The sequence below is a fragment of the Papilio xuthus genome, unplaced genomic scaffold (assembly GCF_000836235.2).
Source record: "Papilio xuthus unplaced genomic scaffold, Pxut_1.1 DF826938.1, whole genome shotgun sequence".
NCBI classification, from domain to species: Eukaryota; Metazoa; Arthropoda; class Insecta; order Lepidoptera; family Papilionidae; genus Papilio; species Papilio xuthus.
Genome location: NW_013531711.1, coordinates 155,728 through 177,692, shown reverse-complemented (window position 1 = coordinate 177,692; position 21,965 = coordinate 155,728). Strand labels below are relative to the sequence as shown.

Genomic DNA, 21,965 nt, shown 5'->3' with positions numbered 1-21,965 from the left:
AAATAGTTCTAGTTATTATAAAATGCTACAGATGTGAAGGTACTAGTCGAGTGTGGTCAATTAATACTTCTTTGATGTTGAGGAACTTCAGGAGGCATATAGGTAAAGGCTGTTCACATGAAAAGGACGAAGGTATTAAGTGGCTGTTGCATGTGTGGGGTACGGGGGGTTCGGTGGGCGTGCGGTGGGCGCAGGGGGTTACGAACGGGGTGCGGCGGGTGCCCTGGGGGCTGGTGCAATCCAATCGGAAGCGGCTCGCGCGCCGGCCGGGGCTTTTATCGACACTTCCGGCGGCCGGGTTATTATTAGACGTGTATTGTGTCTCAGTTCACACAGTTTAGTGCTACTGTATATTGCAAATACTATAGAAACCTTCATTATATTAAAAGTTTTGCAAGTAAATCTTACCAATATTATAATAGAAAAAAATACAGAAAGATTGATTTATGTTATTACAACACAGTACATACACAATGCTTCAATTTTATTTGTTATTTTTTTTTCTAATAAGCAAAACATTGTCATGTTTCTTTGTTAAAATAACACCGCTACTTTTGGCGCTAATGGACATTAACGCGTGCGGGTGCGCGCGGAGGTGGGCGAGGGGTGCGCAGACGTGTGTTTTCATTTGCCTTTGTTATCATGAAAATTTTGTAGGAGCATTAGCATTGTAAGTTCAAAGGAGCCGCCGCCCGCTAGACGGTGCGGGGGGTCGCGGGGTGCGTGCGGTGGTTGGGGGGGTGGGGCAGAGTGCCATGTTAAAGTAGCACTTTGCCACATTAGTCCAATGCGGGATATTCAACTCATTTCGGTCGCCAGCTTTAAACTCTCTAATCATTCTCGTAGTTTTTCCTTTCGATTGAATAAATAAAAACATTATGTACATATAATAATTGTCAGGAAATGCAGAACGCAACTCGATATTGTTTCAATTTAAATTTCAAAAAAAATCAAATGTCAGTAAACACGATCAGTAAGACGCGTATTGTTTTGTTAGGAGGCGAGGCGAGGGTGACGCCCAAAAAGGAAACGTAATGGCAACACGCTACAACAATCAAACACTACAGCACACTAACTATTCATAAAGAAACACTTTACGACAGTCAAAAGTGTGCGACGTGTGAGCGTGTAAGCGGGGAATACCATAACAAACATGTCAAAACTAAGAGCATCTCATAAACACGGCTCGCCGCGGACAAAACACGCGCAAAAAGACGCTCCGCCGCCGCCGCCATGTCGGCCCGGTGGGCGGCGCCGGCGCCCGGCCGCGCGCTCGCTGGCCACATACACCAGCCGTAGAGTGCACTGAAATAGTTTCAAGTGCCTACGAATTAAGATTTATATTCGAGTGGCCGCGGCGGGCACTTGCTGCGTTACGACGCGTCCTTGCGCCGACGAAGTGGGCAATGAAGGCTCGGTCGCCATGGCTACGGGTGCGCGCCGCCGCTAGATGGCGCCGCGCTGCACACGAACTGCGCCAGCCGAGCTGCCAGCCTCCGCTCGCAGCCTGCGCGGGTAATGATTAGCAGGAGCCGTGGGCTTTGGGGGGTTGCGGGCGCTGCGCTGGAGGCGGTCGCAATTATCGATGGTTTGAATGACTACTCTACTCTTAGTTTGTGAGTGAGAAATGTCAACAAAATTAAGTGATGTCAATTCAGTTATGGCTCTAGAGTGTACTTTGATATCTCCCTTTTTAATTAAACGTTGAACTCAATTATAGGTTTCGGTAATTTTATTGCATTAATTGAGATTTTTTAAATACAAATACTCAAAAGTTTTAATTCCAATAGATATGTATAAAAATATAGCAATCATTATATCCCTTTTATAATATTATGTATTCTTTTGTATTTGAACATTAATCTAATGGTTATTAAATATAGATACGTAGGTTATTCAAACATAAAGTTATGAAATATCGAATGTCTCATCTAATTGGTAATTAGTGTGCGTGTGTGCGGCGTGAGCCGGGGGTGGGGGCGGGGTACAGCGGGGCGCGCGGTGTAACGAAGCGGTCGGGAAACCTAATCTCTAGCAGGCCATTATACCGAAATTAAGCCATCGCTCAAAACCACCCCGCGCCTCCCGCGCACCACGCGCCCTAAACAATGCGCCTTGGGGGCTGCAGCGCGCAGCCTGCCGCCCCAGAGCCAGGCCTATCGACAGCTGATACGCTCTGCATGCCATGATTAGAGTTTACTTTACATCGTACAAATGCCTTTCGAATGAAAATTTCATAAGCGCGAGGAGTGCGCGCGACGAGGCGGGCAGAGGCTGAGGAGGGGGTGGGGTGGTTCGTGCGTGGGGAGGCTCGCGGGGTCGTGTTTGTGTTGTGGCGGCGTGTGCAGCCGACGACGCTCGGAAAAACTATTAATAATAATTATGATTGTAGCTGAAGTAATTACAAGACAAGTGGCGGTATTGTTCCGGCGCGGACTGCGGCTGCCCGTCGTCGCCACGCCGCGCAGCACCGCGGTCTGTATGCCGCGTCATAACGCATTGCTGTTTACAATTATTTCTCGAAGGAGTAGAGCTACACAAGCTATAATTAAAATATTACAAGGAAAAGGTAACAATGTTATTATAATCATTTTCCTGGAAAATATACTGACGTATTGACCAGCAGCAGTACAATCCGAAGACCTTTTGAAACAAACGTTTGAATTCAAACTTATCAACTCTATTGAGGTTGAAAAAGTTTTTAGTACGAGCGGGAAATATAAGTTTAAAATGTTAAAAAAGGATTTCAATAAAAAAAAACCTAGTTCAAAAACTGTATACATATAACAACTGTAAACCAAAGAGATTTAGCACATCAAATTATAGAAGATTTTATTTCTATTTGAGCAAGCCTTTATTTAATTTCTCTTCATTGCAATATTTTTCACTGGATTTAGCTTGCATGCAACAAATTGTTCTGATATCAGTTTATTATACTCGAATTGTAACCGAATACCTGACATATATTTAGAAAAAGGGTTGACATGTTTACTGAACGAATCAAACTTAACTTGGGGTTATAACTGCGATGTTTTCTTGGCACAATTATTTCTCTGTCCGTCTCCGTCGGCGGCACAATGCTGGCTCCCATTACAATTGAATTAACGATAAAAACGTTGACACAGAGGAGAGTATTTGTCAAACCATAAATCGACGGGAAATTAAGCTGACGGGGCGAAGGCGAACAATACAAGGTAAGGGAAGCTTCCTTCCTCGAATCGTTGCCGGGTCTCGGGTACCGGGTGCCGGGAGCCGGGAGCCGGGTCCTCGCGTAAAGTATCACGTTGCCCCGCCCGGGTGTCATATTCACTACAACATCGATTTGCAACTCCTGTCACCATGAATATACTGAGGATCAGGATATTCCTCGAATAACGACAGGACGTTTTTTTAATAATCAAACATAACACATACATTAAAACATATTGCTCAACTTTTGAGACAAAAACTTCACTAATGACATACCAGGGACGTTACAATTTTTTTTAAATTGTTTTACAGTAATTTACATAGGTATTTATTTAACGAACGCGGTAATTTCTAATTAGATGTAAATATCGAAGAAAGAAACACTGCTCACTGCTGCTATACAACACAATGTATTATAATAATATCAACAAAATATCAATATTCATTCCATTATTTGTTAGCTTTAGTATCTTTATGTTTCTTAGTGTGACTTTTAACTATTAACTATTTCGTCAGTAGGACTGATGTGAAGGCAGTGCAGCGTGGTGACAGTGCGGTGACGCGGCCGCAGCGCCGGCCTCTAGCGGGCGAGACCCGACACCGCTGCTTTTTGCCGCTAATCCAATTACGCGCTCCTTCTTCAAGCAAATCGTCCGCACACAATACTCACAAAACGATCTATTAACTACAACACTCTATTGTATAATAGTAATACACGTATTCACTTTCTTATTTTAGTCCTTTCTACCTGTTTGAGGTAAAAGTCTACTTCGATAATATTTTTTATAATATGGACAATTAAATAGCTTGTTTGTTCTGAATTTTAATTCTGCCAACGTAGAGAAAGATTGACGTTGTTCTAATTTATCCTAGGAATATGCGGAGTCGCATAACATTTCCAATTAAAAATTAAATTATAATAATAACTGGTTCACGTTACTTAAAAATATAGATTCTTAAGTTAAGATTTGTAAAGATGAGTGACAGAGATAGTGTGACTCACCTGTATCCTGTCTTCGGGCAGGTCTGTCTTGAGGGAGAGCATCTCGCGAGCGTACACGTCGGGGTAGTGCGCGTCCTTGAACGCCTTCTCCAGTTCGTCCAGCTGGTACGACGTGAAGATCGTGCGGCTGCCGGATCACACGTAACACAACATTACTACTGGCAGACGAGACACGGAGAGATAATCACATCTTGGAGGAACAGTCTCTACTATATATAAGTTACTTAAAAGTTTTTGATTTTATAGTTTAGTAAAATGAAGGAAGTCTAAGTATTTCTAACGTGATATTATAATAACATTCGACTATCTATTAGTTACTAATATCTACAAATCTAATTTATTTCAATTGAATTTAGTACGACTCCAATAATTTGTAAATGTCTTACAAAAATGTTTAGTTTTCACTGTTTGCGTTTAATTTATTAAAATCTCATTTGACGTTTACAGCTCTGTCACAGTGTTTACGATGTAACGTTCTTTCTAATTAGGAGCGCACATTAAATAGGCAGGCTTTAAGTGGTCATAGACGTAGTTTTGTGCACAAATGTGTGAATACGAACAGCAATCAGACCTAACCTACATTGGAATGTATTCATTTAAAACCTCCTCCGCCTCAGCCGCGCAAGACGTTAATTATCTCGAGGAGGGGGGGGGGGGCGCGAGATGTTTCCCAATTGAAAGTTAATTAACGGAAAAGCATATTTAGAATATTGAATCTAAATGTTTGAGAGTCTCCGCACATTGATATAGCGCCGTAGTTAAGTTATAATTTGATTTAACTTAAGTAATCATAGCTTTAATTTGAAATGTACGGATAAATTCTTCAACATCTATTTTATCGAATGAAAAATCTTTATCTCTCCATTAAGTCCGCTGCGAACCTTCAGTTTTTGACCGCACACTTGGCAGTCCGACTTTTCAGTTAACATTAAAGGTTTGTAGCAGCTGCCTTAAAATATTTATCATATTAATATTAATCTTAACAACTGTATGTTAACTATGTAACGCAAATTAACTTCCGTCTGCTCGACTCACTTCTCATGAACCACCCACCACCCACTAGCAAGAGTGAGCGAGACGTTTGCTAAGTTTCTTGTATTTGTGCGTGTTTGAGAACAACAGCGATAAATAAAGCATTCAGTTACCTGTGCCTGCGTTTTTTCTTCTTCTTCTTGCCGTTGTAGGCTGTGAGGCCGTCCACTGTGAAGTCCTTGGCCGCTTCCAGAGACGATACACCTGCACACAGACACATTGTTAACTGACATACACACACATGTAAACTGGCTATGAATATTATCATCACTTAATCTGTCTCCACTTATAAAATGCAATAAGCTTATTACCCCACGACAACAGACCGCTTAAAATGTTCTGCAAACTATTTAATAAAGCTGCTAAATTATTGCAAATAACGGTATTGTAGCGCCACACTCTTGTCATCTATAGCCGGCCGGGGGCGCAGACCGGCCGGGGGCGCGGGCCGACTCGCCCGGGGATTGTCACATAATTACCGAATGTGATTGTCGCCTGAATTAGTAAGCGACGTCGGGTTAATAGAATAGATCGAGCGGGTCCCGGGGGAGCCCGGGGAGGAGAGCGGAGCGGTCCGGGGGAGGGGGAGGGAAGCCTGGGGACGCCCCGTGTAATTGAATTTGGTGCCAATGAATACGACAATGAATTATTAAATTTAGAGCGATTCTGTCGCCGTGCTCTGCTCGATAATACGTTATCGGCTCGTTACATTGCTGCACCAGTTCCCGGCACGTTTATAGCTGTGTTAACAAGTGGCGATGGTCACGACACGGGGTGAAATGTCGTGATAATGGAGTCTGTAGCGGCGGTGTGACGAATCGCGTATAGTGTTGTGTTGTGTCGTGTACTTGGGGTGTCGGGGCCGTGTTTGCGGGCCGCAGTCTGCGCGGTCAAGGCACGTGGACATCGCGCGGGGCCGTTGTGTACATTATTTTGTAGCGTAACTAATCGATTTGCAAATGTTTTATTGAGTTCCATAAAAATGATTAAAACATTACTGTTTTGAACTTGAATTTGACAACAGATGATTCACTTTCAGTAAACATTTTATGAGAAGGAACATAAAGTTGTAGTGGTGTTACTGTGTTTTAGTATTAACATAAACAGTTTAAAAGAGGTTTAGTTGCACTTGAGTTAACGCTTGCTGTGAGACCGGAGCGGAGCGGTGCAGGTCGGAGGCTGATTATGCGGCCGCAGTTATCTACTCATTAACTTGTTAGCTCCTGCATAATGCTAGCCAGTACTGGTCTCACATTCAACATCAACGTATAAACGTGAAAGAAGTTTTCATATATTATTATAGAAAGTAAATGCATAATACTAAATGTGAAGACACATTTATCTACGAAAAAGTGATTCCAGTTTAATGCTAATAGTCTAATAGTCACGAGATGTTTAGTGCATTTTCTATTTACACTCAACAAATCTTATATATATAAAAGAAAGTGGTGTTAGTTACACTATTTATAACTCAAGAACGGCTTTACCGATATGCCTGAAAATTGGTGAGGAGGTAGCTTAGAGCCAGGAGACGGACATAGGATTACTATTTATTCATTTTTATTTTTTGTTTTTTTATCTATATCCACGCGGACGGAGTCGCGGGCTACAGCTAGTATAATATAAAAAGAAAAATTCGAGTAAAATAATTTAGCAATAATCTAACCGCTTTCAAGCTATCCAAGTTTCAAAATCCTATTTAAATGTTTTCAATCTGACTCAACGTATCCTATGTGTTACGTGATAAGATATTATTTTTCTGCAATAATAGTTGCCAGTACAATGATCACTTGGCGTCGTTTTCAGTCGCCGTGGCTGTGGCCCCGATGTTAACGTGTACTCGATCCGCGAGTTTCGAGGTGGCATTGTATTGTATTAAGAAGACTCAATATTATAAGCGGGTCATTACGTGCACCAGCCAATACTAATGTATGCGCTGACACGTACCAACGCACTATACAACTTGCGACTTTATATCACAGGCGATAGAGTCGATAGTTGTGTGTCGTGTTGTGATGGGAGGGCCGCTAGGGTAGGCACTCCGGCGGAGGAAGGCTACTTGTAGGAGAACGACGCCACTTTGGCGAGTAACATTGTTAACGTTAAGGTGAGGAGGTACAGACATACCTACTGACGCGCCGTTTGCTATGATTGATGACGCAATCTTGTTACAAGCATCGCACCAATTAAAGCCTTCCTTATTTGCGTTGAGTTGTGCAACATTAAGCAGTTGTCATATCTCATAAACGTAGTAGAGAGATGTTTCACTGGCAGTAAGTAACAGTTGGTCATTTTAAACTAATTAATACTAATTACATGGATAAAAAAAAAACAATTTGATATTGTTTATTTTTACATCAAATATTACTCTTTTTCTATTATTTAAAAATATACCAAATAATAAATTTTATTCCTTTTAAAAAACATATACCTATCTTTTTAATCAAAAAGCTTACTAATAAAACCTTTTTTAAAACTTGTTTTGTAAAAAAAAAAACTTTTCCATAAGGTAGGCTTTTTAAATGAACATAATAATGTTTGGATATTTATTCTGTTGTTGAAATGTGTTATGTTAAATGTAACATTTTATAAATATTTGATTTCATAGTAGGTAAGTATTTAGTAGTCAAAGTAAAGATTTTACTTTACATTATAGAGAAAATGAATCGCTTTCAATATGTAGATACAATAAATGTTGTAAAAGTTATTTATAAATATTTTAATTTGTAGCATATTTACTAAACTTTAACGTTAAATATAAATATATAATTTAACTTCATCATCGCTATAAAGTTTTTATATGAATACCTTTAAAAAAATTCCTTAATTCATATTTATTCAAATATATCAGATCTAATTCGTTAACAACTCAAAAAACAAGTAAACATTGAATCCATATATTTGTAAGATATATGAAGCTACAAATTAATTATTTAGATATAAATATAAAATTTTAGGCTCTCAGTAAACTAATTCTAACTTGTTAATTATATTCAGTTCTATTTATTTACTTTATAAAATATAAATAATTAAAGTAAATGAGATAAAGGCTAAATATAATGAAATTAAACCAAAACCTGTGTTAATTTAATCTTAGTTCTGCGAAAATCAAAACTTTCACATTTAGTTCTCGCAAACGTCGATAGATGGCGTTAGCCGTTCTCGCAGAGAATATCGCAACAAGCGCTGTCTGTCGTGCCGCTCTCCACAAACAAAATATTTTTTAGTCTATTTCCTATGATTTTATAAATACAATTGTACGTGTAAATTTACAAAGAAAAAACTAAATAAACAGTAATTTTAATTGAGATTTTCATACAACCACCATAATCATAATAATTCATAAAAAACAGCGTAAACTAGTTATGTTAAAAATACTTAATCGTCATTTGCCCGTCGCGGTCATTTATTACAATAAAAGATTTAGCGTGTCCTAAGCTGAGTAAAATTTAATTCATGTTAGCTTTTCAAACAAAAATATTGTCAACAAAAATGTAATAAAAAATTAAACTAGTAGGTATTATAGTTATGTCCGCGTAACACACAAACATTTTTTTGTACTGAACTGAAAATTATGTTTGTAAAGTTACTGTGAACTTGTTATAGTAATTTAATGTAACATTTTATTCGTGTAAAGAAGTCTGACAGGTGAGCGTCGCAAATATTTAGTTCCCGCGGGCGCGGAGGCCACTGATTGCCAATCGCTAGGGCAATTTGCGCGGATCCGCTCGCGATTAGATTTACCCGGCGGCTTCCTGCCGTCTCCTGCCGCTTCCTGCACTGCCGCTACTGCCGGCTGCAGCGAGGTAACGAGCTAACTCTATGATACGCCACTTACATCTACTCCCAGTTATTGACGCAACACGTTGCAAATAGCTACGTTACTCGCCAGTGTTATATCAAAATAAATGAATAGAAAATCCCACATAAAATCTCTTATAAAATCTTTAATGCCCTGTTTAATGTGTTTTAAGTTTTACGATGAAATTTTAAAACATTAATGATATTTCTTAAAAACCTGATGAAATCTAAAAAGAGTACTGTTATAAATTTGAGCATTCCCGTAGCACTTTGTGTGTTCATCAAAACTTTTAATTTGAATAGACATGCTCATATATCTATAGCATCAACTTACACACGCAAATGTCCGACACTTGCAAATATATTTTGTGAATGTACAAATCAAATATTCCCGGCGCGCTGTCGACAGCGGGGACGAGTGCAGGGTGAGCGCGGGGCGAGGCCGGGGCGGTGGGGGGACGCTGCTCTGTTGCGCACAAATTGGCAATTTCTTTCACTCACAACGCTAATTGTGTGGCTCCTCGCGACGCGGTTTTGTCACATTTTAAATTACTTTTTTAAGTGATTTCGTTTTCGTGGCTCCGCAACAAACAGTGCGGTGTGTTCGCTGTGTACACGTCTCGTGGAGGTGTCCGCTACTATTTAGGAATATCATACGCATTATAGCAATAAAAACGGAATCATTTCACACATTCCCTCTATCTGCCTCTTACATGGGACAATGTCAATGTTAAGTAGATATTTATAACTTAGGATATTGATTATATTTTAGAAAGAGACAACATCTGGTCTTCGCGAAAAAACAAGTGAATAACATTTTAGAAAATCGAGCTACCTATAGAGATGAGAGAGATAGTCAAGAAAATAACTAACAGCTTTCATATTTATTATACTGTGTATTATATTTGATATAGTCAATTATATATACATACAAAACAAAATGACCGATGTTATTTAATTGAAACCAACAAATTCACAACAAAGTTTTTACTGTGGCAGTTTATAGTAATACTAAAATCGATATGCCCTCGTAATTTGTAGAGAGGGTTGATGTCATGGGGGTGTTACTATTAAACACTTAACATTTCATTGAAATAGTTTACCTGAATAAAATTGTCGCACCGCTACATAACGTACGAGTACATGAAACAAACAAAAATAACACAATTAAAATATTGACAAAATCAAAATTAAGAGACTTTTCTACTCTTAATGTTTAATATTAATTTTATACAAACATAATTGATATGAGAGTTTAACATTATAATATGGTAATTCATTTATCAATATTTATTCCACGATATTACTAAAAAAGCTCACAAGAGGTAGCCGTGTATTACAAAAGCTGTACGATGTCAGGGCTCAAGGCCAGCCTGCAGCTCGCCAACGCGCAAAAAACCTCCAAAAACAAGAGTCCCTACAGGCCCCGGGATCGCGTTACCTCGCCCGGCTTGTTCCCACACGCGGGGTGTCAACAAAAATGGAGCAAAACATGAACAAAGCCGCGGCCTCATTGCGCCCGGATATTGTGATCTGGAGGCTTTGTTTATCCGCGAGCCTCTCGGACAGCATCGCGCCTTCAGCTTTGCGCTTTATGCCTCAGCTTTCGGCACTCACCCCACCCCTCGTCCCATCTCATTACCCCGCCACAAGCATAATCAGTTCGCAAACGCATAATTCTTAAGCTTAAGTTATTTGCTTATAATATTCTAGAATATACTCATACTGCGAAAACACAAACTTCTTTTAATTTCTGAGAATTTTAACTGTTAGTATTTTTAATCATATTGTTTATTAAAATGTAAACAGAAAGAACAAAAAGAGCGATTTATTAATTCGATGACTTAATGTAAGTACTGCGTTAGTTATGTTGAAACAAAACAATTAAATTTTCTTAGCACCGAGTCATTCACGTACTTGTTGAACAAACACGTTTATTACTTTATTATTTGCTATCTGTATGTAAATGTGTGTTTGTGAACTTGATGAAGGTTAACATAAAATGTGATAAATAATATATAGGACGTTAACGAGGATGACAGAATTTAATGAGTTTTCTATGTATTTTGAACACAAACGCAAAAGAGATTTTTTCTAAAATGAGTAAATCCGTGAGCAATGCTCGTGATAAATGAATAACACGAGACAACAGTATCATTGCTTAAAGGAAAATTTGGCAACTGTATATGTTAGGAAAGGCTTGTGTTGTAGCAGTTATTCTTGGGGATTTACATAAAAACGTGTCAATAGTGAGCTTATTTGTAAGACAGTGGTTATCGCTGCACGTGTTCACACCGGCCTCGAACCTGCGACCTGGACGCTACGACGACCGGACAATACCATCAATTAACTATTTAAGAACATCGCTAATGAATGACTCGTTTACAATTTACATAATAACGTGCAAACAACCAAATGAATTGTATCAGCTAATGAGAATATTATAAGCGCTCAAGCTTTCACGTGTCTCGCACAATGAGCCTCAATTACGACGTGTTTGCTAACGTGATGCGCGCCGCGTGACGCGTGACGAAACAAAATGGCGGATATGTAATTGCTTAGCCATGTCCAGGTGGCCAGGCAGAGCACGCTAGCACTCGACTGCTCGCCTCATTGTATGAATTAAATTTTCATGTTAAAGTGACGAGTAGGTTTATCACGCTGACAGCAGTAGCGGCCGTGCGTGCTAATAACACTTCACGCAAAACCGAAAACTTTACAAATTATTCTGGTATCTGATTAGCAGATATTTATTTTTTGTTTGATACACATTGATCCTGAGTTGATGCTTGATATTAATACGTCCACTAGACTGAATAATTTATTATTGCTTCAAAAAAATCTAAATAATTTGAACATCAAAGTAATTTCTGATTTTATTTCTAAGATAGCGGGTTCTTGTGAATTCCTCCTCTGTATCTAGAAGCTGATAAATATACCAAATGTCGTAAAAACCACTAATACACTCGCTGTTTTATTTGCAGCCACTCACTACCACGCGGCGCCGCGCTGCTCACCTAACATCAGATTACCCGCTCGAGTGCGATCAGTGGAATACCGCATGAAAATATATCAACAAAATTGTTTTAATTAAAATCTCCATTCAAGTGAATAGTGTGTAACGTTACTGCAAAGAGCACTTGATTCGGTTAAATTCGCGTCCGGTGCTCGCCGCTCGCCGCTCACCGCTCAGCGCTCGCCTCAACAAGAGACATGTAGCAAATTATCACCGACACTTCTAGTTAATTCGCATCTGGTGACAAGTGTCATAGTTCAGTGACTGGAGCTCGAATTTATATTTTAGTTTCATGAATAAACTGCTAAATTTGCTAATCTGATAAATAAACATTCGATTGTGGCGCCTCCTACATACATGTGAGATAAATTTTTGTAACAATGCCATCTGTCGGTAGAAAAAGAAACGTGCAAAAGAGGGTCTAAGCATTATAATTGTTTTACCGTCAATTCGATGAAATAGTGACAATGCTCTTTTCATTGGTGTTTTGTGTGTAATGTACGTATTCCTAGTCCGGTAGTTGAGGCCACGTCTCAGTTCAGTGAGGGTGTTCGATGCAGTGAGCGATACCTGCGCTCGCGCATCTTTCAATACTGGGACAAAATCAATAACGTTTTAATCTTCTCCAAACTCTGTACATCATAAAATACGTTCAATATTTAATGAGCTAGTACAGATACACAAATCCAAACTTCAATAATCGATTCTCTCGAGGATCCTGACAATATGAATACCAAAGAGGCTAGATTAAGCCTCACGTCATGCTCACTTTTGAGGACCAAGATCCGACTTTTTCATTAAATTGTTCTTATCAACAGCTATACTTGTAAGTAAATCGTGCTTATTGGAGCTATCAGAAAAATATAACCAATTTAAACTAAACTAAAGCACATCAATCAGCCTCGAGTCAAGGCGCCATGCTGGTTGGAAGACGACCTATAACCATAGGTCTTAATTTCTGCCTTAAAAATTTTAGTGATTCTGGTGTCACTAACAACCAATATATAAAGACCTCCCCCGGTCTACATATTCTTTGAGCTCGCGGGTCTGCTTAGAGTTGCGGCTGCGGTGAGCAATATTTAATTTAATAATAAATATTTTCCGCGTGCAACTGTCGTGTCGGCACTGACTATCAGACACAGCCAGTAATTACCGAGGGTCTGGAGAGCGCCTGCAATCGATATCTCAATTAAAGCTTTGCCAGGGATTGTCTCCACATCTTGTTCGGTCGAGGCCCATCATTCGGCACGAGGCTGTCGATGGGGACTTGGCACAAGTAGGTGGCAGGATAAAAGATAAATGAGAGATGCACTTTGAAGTCGAGAGCGAAAGTTTGCGCTTCACCAGCGGAATGGGGTGTCTTTGAAAAGGTGTTTCCAGACAAAAGTTAGGTTTCACTCAATTTTAAGGTTCACTTGAGAAATATAAAGCAAAAAGTGTTTCGATGTGCGCCGGTGGTGTGCCGGTGGTGTGCCGGTGTCGCACCGGTGCTGCGCCGCTGAGCGCCCCACTCGCCAAGCAACTACAACTGATTGCCTCCGCCGCTTTGACGCGCTCCGCCGTCACATCTCACATGGCTCTAATAATATTGTTATTTGTATTTTACTTGTTCACAACAATCGTGTACACATTAACGAGAACGTTAAACGTCCATTGAAGTCCTATCAAAATCAGCCTAGCAGGGAGCACGAACTCACGACAGAGGGTTGAAGATGTTAGCATAAATATATGGAGAAACAAAATGTTTATTTTTTTGACTTATATAATATTATTTATATTGATCATCATCTACCACTTTATTATTTCTAATTACTAACATCACCACATCATCTATATTCTCACTTAAAATAACTCTTTCAATAGCCATTTCATTTTCACTTGTTTTTCTTTATAAGTATATCATAATGACACAATTCAGCATCCTCATCTCCTGCATTATATTCAAGACATCAAATTTAGGTATTAGTCATTTTATTTGGACATCTATACAAACGTATGTACTTAACAGTTTGTTTGAACATGTCAGGAATTACCAATTGCATTTGAGAAATTCTTTTTGTATTTAACAAGTCGATCATTAAGATATAACTGAATTATGTCAGTTTATAACATGTCAGGTTATGATATGGAAAAATTAAAAGAACAATCAGCTGATGGGATGTTACAGCGCAGAAGATGCTACGAACTTTATAAAAATTAAAAACAACATTTTTTTTTTCATAAAAAAGGTGCAGTAAAAAGTAAAAACTAGATTAATTTTTAAAGAAACCATTCTAATAAAATGAGGCAGAAAGTGTAATAAGGGACTTGGCCTAACATGGAGACGGGTTGAAATGCATTCAGTGAAAGACAGATTTGACGACTTCAAAATATCGGCGAATATCAGTACCGTTGCATTGAGATGTATGTACCTACATATGTATGGTAAAGCTTGATATTGGCAGCTGACACCTCGGCGGCTGAGAACATCTATACAAATTGCAATCGATCCTCAATTACAAAATTGTAGAAATAACAAAGGTGTATCCTCTCTCCTCTCAGAGAGGGATTTTTCCATTCAGAGCTATAATAGCCCTCAATCTTAGAAATTACAACAGTATTTGGCTTAAATTCGCAATTACATAATAACTTTATCATCCACTTAGCTAAGCACCGTGACGTGTCGGGCGGGGGCGCGGGGCGGGAGCGCGGGCCTCGTTTTCGGGGGCGAGCACCCTCGGGGCTCGTTACTTGGGGCAGGGCGGGAGCGGGGGCGAGGGCGGGGGCGCCGCTTTCCGCAGTTTTTTTGAAAATGATATTGTTGTGGCGACCCTCGTAATGATGTAAGGATATACTTAGATTTGTGTAACGCAATACTATTTGCGGCACAGTTTGAATGTTTGTGCGAGTGCGAGCCCGAGCCCTGGAGCTGACGACACGGCACACTGAACATTTTTAATGAATACTATCACTTCAATAATATTATCATATATTTCAATGCAGCCACTGTTAAATACAACTGCTAGAGATTGAAGAAAACTTAATCACAATATTCTACAATTATCTTTTATAGCTACGTAACCAAAACAAAGCACTTAAATGTTTATATCTAATATGTCATATTTCATTTGGCTTGTTTGATAAATGATCTGTACTGAATTGTTACGTACTTAGATGTTTAGATAAATCCAATTAATAAATTTACTCCAGCTCTAGTCAAGCTAAAACTACAATCGACCCCTTAATTATTGGGTATTGGACTAATATTGGGAGAAACAAAAAAATTATTCACGTAGCCGAACCAACACTAGAAGTTATCATTTGACAAAAGGCAAATCTATTTCCAAATATAAAGAAAGACAGAAAACTCAGTTATTTATATAAAAATTTAAAATTGAAACTTAATTGAATACCCCTGATAACAGGCAGTATCTACCTACCTACCTACATCGTTAACTTACTTTTTAAGTATAGGAAAGTTCATTGAAGCAAGTGCAAATGGTTCGGGCGCTGAAGGTGCAATTACTCAGTCATAGGGGTTGCGGGGGGCGGAGGGGGGTAGGCAGGCAGGGGGTGCGGGCGCGGCGGAGAGGAAGGATTTAAGAAGCAAGCGCACACGACTCATTAGACAGCACGCTGTGAGACGCCGCACGAGATGTATGTATGTGTGTGTGTGTGTGTGTGTGCCAACAACATATAACGAGGAAAAACGTGTAATTACTGACAAAATAATCACTAATATATATTTCTTAAATAATCATCGAAGCACAAGACAAAGTTACAAATTGATAAAGCTGTTGTACAGTCAATTGACAAAAATAAAATGAAGCACAAATTACACAATACAATGTTGAATTTGCAGCGCAACTAGAGATTGGCAACGAATTCAATGTGCCACGACACCGACCATGTTCTTTAGTGACCTTAGTTTTACTCAAGCTACAAAAGAATCGTTTAAATGTAACAAAGTGAACAAAAAAGCTGGCAGCCAATGCGTCCTCCGGCTCCGGCGACGCGAAGAACGATAATGGTCGTGTAACTCGGGTGCGAGGAGATTAGGTCAGCGGCGAGCGCGCCAGCCGAACGGGTCGTGCAGGGCCGGGGCTCTGCGGAGCTGCGGGGCCGGCGGGCTGGGCGGAGCCGCACCTCACCTTATAACCAATTAGGGCCACTTGAAAATCGAGGACGAAGCGAAACAAAGTCGCTCCCCGTACCTTCGATTGCGATCGATTAGGTCGCTCCAACATCCAGCGCTCTCGACATACAGGCTGCTACAATTTCACTAAACTGTCGTTAATTTGTATACTCAATACTTTACTGGAAAGTCAATTGTAAAACTAAAGTATCTTAATGGAAAGTGACTTTACTTAGGGTGTTAATATTCTACTATTCAGAAATATTGTTAATATTGTACTATGACAAAAATGGAAGATTGTTGAGACAAGAAAAATAACAGTGACTTAAAAGGTTAGCAATAAGCTGAATATTGTGATTCCAGTATAAATGTGCGCAAATTTATCGCAGAAATGTCAACACAAAAGAAGACTAACTGTGATTGACATCAAGCTGTTATTGTCATTAGGAAATAAGCAAATATATTACGCATGAATGCGTAACACAGTTAGTATCAGTGTCTGAAGGTTTACCTAAGAGTGAGTTATGTTTGGAACGTGAGGACATATTGACAAGGCAAAACGACGCAGACAATTCAACAAAATTGACTATATCAAAGTGGGTCCAGGTTAATTGAAATTTTAGTCAATTACTCTTTCCTTTAAGCTAAGTAAGTCCATACCATACAACCAACTACATGTTCCTCCTTCCTGTGTCTACATACATGCGGATTAGAGAATAGTCTAGCAGAGCTTCCTTTGAGTTTGTAACTATTGGAGTTGTGAGTTTAGACATACATTATCTAATATCTATAAGACTTCAGCTCTTTCAGTTTTCTGATACTTGAACTTTTACATAAAAAAATTACCACACGTTTGGGCTAAACAGCCAGGAACATACGATGTTTCAGTACTCATGTATAATACTTTTCTTGGTATCCTTGTGTTTTCAAATTAAGATCTCATTACTCAATATTTTTTAAGGTTCTGTAAACATCGAGTTAGCAACAAAGTTCCAAGTTTTAGTTCTTGATCGATATAAACCCAACTAAGGTAATTTTCAAGTCAAGTCATGCTCGATTGCGGGCACCATGTCGTTATTTTGAGTTGTGCCATTCTGTTAGTTGGTCGTGGAATGCAAGCTCATCAATTAATGTCTGCATAGCTATTTAATAGTTGGCGGACTTTGTTTTCATCCCTATTGCTCCTCGTCAAGGATCGGTGTCGTTTGGTCTGCCGGGGAGTGCGGGGCGGGGGGAGAGGGGCGCGGGACGCGGGGCCGCTCCCACCACTAATTGAATCCTGTAATACGAAGCTGTGCCGAATGCAGCCGCAGTTTGCACACCACTCCAAACAACGCCTCGAGTGTTTAATTAATTTCTTCACCAAATTCCCGACTGTTCTGTGAGACGGGACGAGTGACTCTCGCCGCGGCCGTGCATTGTGCACGTCGAGTGGTCGCTGCCAGGATTGCTTCCAAAGCAAACACGAAGGTGCGAGCCTCAGCGGTTCCCGTGGCGCCGCACATCACCGCGCGCTAATCGAGCACGCCAAGCCACGCGGCCGGCGTCAGCGACCTCTCCCGGCGACGAGCGGCTGACGACGCGATACTGATGCTGCATTTGATATTTGTTTATTGCTCTGTAGTACTGTTTGTTTATTGGTGTTTATTCAGTGAGGTTAACAGAGGCGACACATGCTGGCATTCCGCATGTCACTAGCGAGCACCGCGGTTGTCTGTACACAGACGCTTGCGAGTACTAATATTCTTGTCTGTCTCATTGTCAGATCGTCAAATCGATGGCCGCAATTTATTTCTACTACTACTTCTAATACTTCTTTGTTATTATTTGAGTTTCGCCTACAAAAATTAATTCTGTTTAGTGTGAAACAAAATTAACTAATCAAAGTCTAAAGGAAATGCCCGTTACTATTCGTTCAAACGTGTACAGGTATTTCTAAACTAAATTAAATCATAAAATAATTAGCGTCAAATGATAAGAAAAGACATACAAGTGAAGCGGGTATTGTGTTGGAAACGTCTTAAATATCTAATAGATTTGCGTTGGGTAAGTGCGGCCTCTGCGTGGCGACGCATCACAGGAGGGCGGGCGGGGGGTGTGGGAAGCGGCGAGTGTCACCGTCATCGGCACCCGGCGCAACCTGACACTCGCACAATTAGTTGCAACTTGACCGCAGCAGCACCGCGCTCTCACTCTCTGTCACAAGATAACGTGACAGATAGTTTAACATTCTTCAAGTTAACACAAATAAAGAAGAATCAACTTACTTCATACACACCTCGCAAACTCACATGTGTAATTGATTGATGCAAATTTCAAATAGTTTTTTTATAAGCTGCGATAAGCTACCCACTACCATGTATCATACGAGTACTTCTTGTTGGCTTAATAATTGTACGTTTCGATTATGTGCCTACACCAAGGGAAATTAGTAAGCAGCGGATCAAAGTGTTGTTGCCGCGTCGCCGACAGTTCCACTAATTGGGAATACAAACACATGTTAATAAAAACGTAGCGCCGCCTCGCCCGGGCGCGGCCGAGGTGCGGCGTCTTGACACTCGACACCGAATTTATATGCTCGGCGACTTTATACTTTATCTTCTGGAGAACAAAGGTATGAATCTCGTAACGATTGTTTGCATTCGCCAGCCGAGGCTCATCCCGAGGTGACAGAACAAACATCGCTTCCTCACAAATGTTTCGAGTAACGGAGAAGGTTGTCGCTTCCAAGTTTGCTACTTAATAATGTGCTAATGTTGTGTTTGTATGTTTTGTCTGGTGTCCGCCGCGCCGCCATGTGACGTGCTGCCGCTCACTGGCTGACAGCTGTCGGCCGCTCTGCAACTCGACACTCCAACAACTTAACATAACAACCGAACTCGTATCTTATTAATGAACCACAATTTGTTTTTCATCTCAATAGTTTTGGTGAGAAAGTGACATTTCAGGAAAAAATATTAAGATTAACTTTAAATAACCATTATGTTAAGGAAATGCGAACGTCTGTGGTTTCGATCTTACTGTGTGCAAACATTAGCTAGTTGTAGTTATTGCAGATGGGCCACAACGTGCAAGATAAAACAGTTTTTAAGGAAGTAATTTGTTCCCAGTATCAGCCTTTATTTCCTATAATTGTTATAGTTAGAATTTGAAATGCAAAGCTTTTGTTTTCAGCTATTAGGTGGGTAACATGGAAGTGCGAATGATAAAGAATGTAACAACATAGTCAATTGACATTAATGTAAGTTGTGCTCGAGAAAATACCATTCCGAGTCATGCCAAGGGAACAAGAAAAACTGTGTCGCACATTTGCAGCGGCGGTGTCACGGCCGCGGCGAGGTGCTCGTTGCTGAAAACATACTGCCAATTATGTAATGTTCTCCACCCCTTACGATTACCCTTACGTTTGAGCGCTGACTTTTCCTGCAACTGCACATAGCCTTCGTTTCGGGGTACATAACGAGGCCCCTAATATCCAAATTAAAAATGGCGGGTTCCGCTAAACAATGCCAACAGAAACGGCCATCGCGCGCCGTCGGCTTTGTTTTAGAAACAATAAACTGTGCGGCCATGATGGCGCACCGAATCTACCCGCCGCGCCGCCGCCGTCACCGCTGTGCTCCCCGCGGCGTTACAAATATGAAATTCGCATGCAAAAATGGCGGCGGAGGCAATTTTTACAAATGGCTGCCGGGCGGGGAGAGTCAGGTGCCGCGCGGAGTCGACTCCGGAGCGCCGAGGCCGCACTCGCCGGCTGCCGACGGCTCGCGGCACGGCCCGGCCCAGCCCGTGTCCACTGGACAGAACGTTCGATCTCATTACATAATTACGCAGCGAGACAACCTCTGCTTTCCGTCACCTAGTCCCTGCTAATTTGCATTTAACGAAATATTTTGTCAAAGCTCAAGTCCTATGTGAACGAATTGCGCGGCGTCGCGGACGAAAGGTGACAAATGCTCAGTGGCCTCAGTGCAGTGCGCGGCGGCGGGCGGAGGGCGGCGGACGGCGGCGGCGGGCGGTGGCGGGCGGCTGCGCGGTGACGTTCGGCGTTTGGCGGATTCATTACAGGAGACAAAGCGGAGTGCGCGAGGAGAGAGTGGGGGGGAGGGGGACAGCCCGCGGGGATCCCCCGCCACCACCACCAGCCACTTTCCTAAATCAGCGGCAGCTATTGTGCAATATTAGTTGTTAGCTGCCGAGGGAACAGACAAAGCGCGAAGTGAACGAGCATGTTCATTATAAAATATATCTAGACACAAGCAGTAGCACGATGTTGTCTGTGATTTTGAAACAGAGTAACATTATACTGATGAACCTCAAATGCCATGCAAATCAATGTAAGTACTATGTCTGCAGCAAGTTGAACAACAACATGTTGTATGGTATATAACATGTTTATGTAACAATCAGTAGCAGTCGGGGATTCTATAATTATTATCAAGTAAAAGCAGGGTCTGCTACATGAGCATACAAGTTGGCTATCAGCAAGTAACGCACGATGTGTCGCCGTCGCCGTCGGCCAACTAAGTAAACATACATTGGATGTGTGCAAATTGCTTCTCATTAATTGAGATTAAATCGCAAAAACAATACGACAACCACAATAAATGTTATTTATTAACGAACGGAAAATTATAACAAAAACATGTAATGTGTTATACTCGCTTTGTTACGTTGTTACAATAAGATTTTATTAAATTATATTAAAATGTAATTCTATATTAATTTTGTTTTTGCTCTGTTTTACCAAAATTGTTAAATGATATACAAAAGAGTGTTTTACTTCAAATAAGATGTTAAATTCGGGGGAATATTATATTATTAAAAGTGTTGGAACAAGTAAACTGATTTAATTAACGCAGTTATTTATTTATTATTATGAAAACATTGGATCTGTATGTCTGGATGTATAATATAAAAATATACTGTACGCATACATGGCATATTTACTTTACTACTTAACAAACTTTTGGCCTGTCTTTGTCCACAGGACTCTTACTGGAAGGTAGCTGGTGTATGCTGCAGTAACGTACGCTACTTTTTATTATATTATGTGCTGACGATGTCGCGATCAGTTTGTGTATATAAATAAATAATGTACAAAACGTATGACAAAATATCAATAAAACGATAATATAGATAGTATCATTTCATTACAAAGTTTTTAAGCAATAAATATACTTCCTTGAGGAGGTAATGTATTATACATATATAAAATAACTTAATTTAAATTACCAACTTCACGTCTGTTATAAGCTAAAATTATACATTGAACACGATTTAAAATTAATTGAATTTGGGCCACTCAGACTATCTGTAGTGTTGTGTTGAATAGCCGCGAGATTTGCTCTGCTGGAGTAGACAACTTGCCCCCAACATTGTCAGTTTACTTATTACAAGAATGTGATGAGGCACTCGTCATTTAACTAATTTTATAATTAAAGCTTAATTTTATTTTACACAAAACATTTTCATCAATGCTACTTTAACGCATAAAATTTTAGAGACTATTTTAAGTGGTATAGCCCGCTTTGACATCTCCGCACGAATCGGCCCGGCTCGCCCGGTGAAATACCACGAACACACAGAAGACAGGCGTCAAGTGGAAGCAATTCCGCGTTACGTCTGATGAGTGTGCATCCCGGAGGCCTCATTTAGTCCTCTTTCCCTTCCCACCCTTTTTCTTATAAGGAAAGGATGGGAAGTGGAAGCGGTCTTTCCGGATGAGAGGATGCATGGAAAGGGAAGATATTTTCTTTCAGTGCATCCTCTCCTCTGTCGACTAAAGGTAGGCAACGCATATTCAATAT

At 40.3% G+C, this 21,965-nt stretch overlaps 1 protein-coding gene across 2 annotated transcripts in view; it reads right to left on the bottom strand.

Annotated features, from left to right (window-relative positions):
- The window catches only part of LOC106121635 (visual system homeobox 2), a 70,579-nt gene that overhangs the window by 28,679 nt on the left and 19,935 nt on the right, over nt 1-21,965 (bottom strand). For both annotated transcript variants that reach the window (XM_013317354.1, XM_013317355.1), the window contains exons 3-5: nt 10,129-10,149; nt 5,338-5,428; nt 4,193-4,319 (exon numbers count right to left, since the gene is read on the bottom strand). In XM_013317354.1, coding sequence (XP_013172808.1) covers nt 4,193-4,319; nt 5,338-5,428; nt 10,129-10,149 — 239 coding nt within the window. The remainder of the gene's footprint in view (nt 1-4,192; nt 4,320-5,337; nt 5,429-10,128; nt 10,150-21,965) is intronic.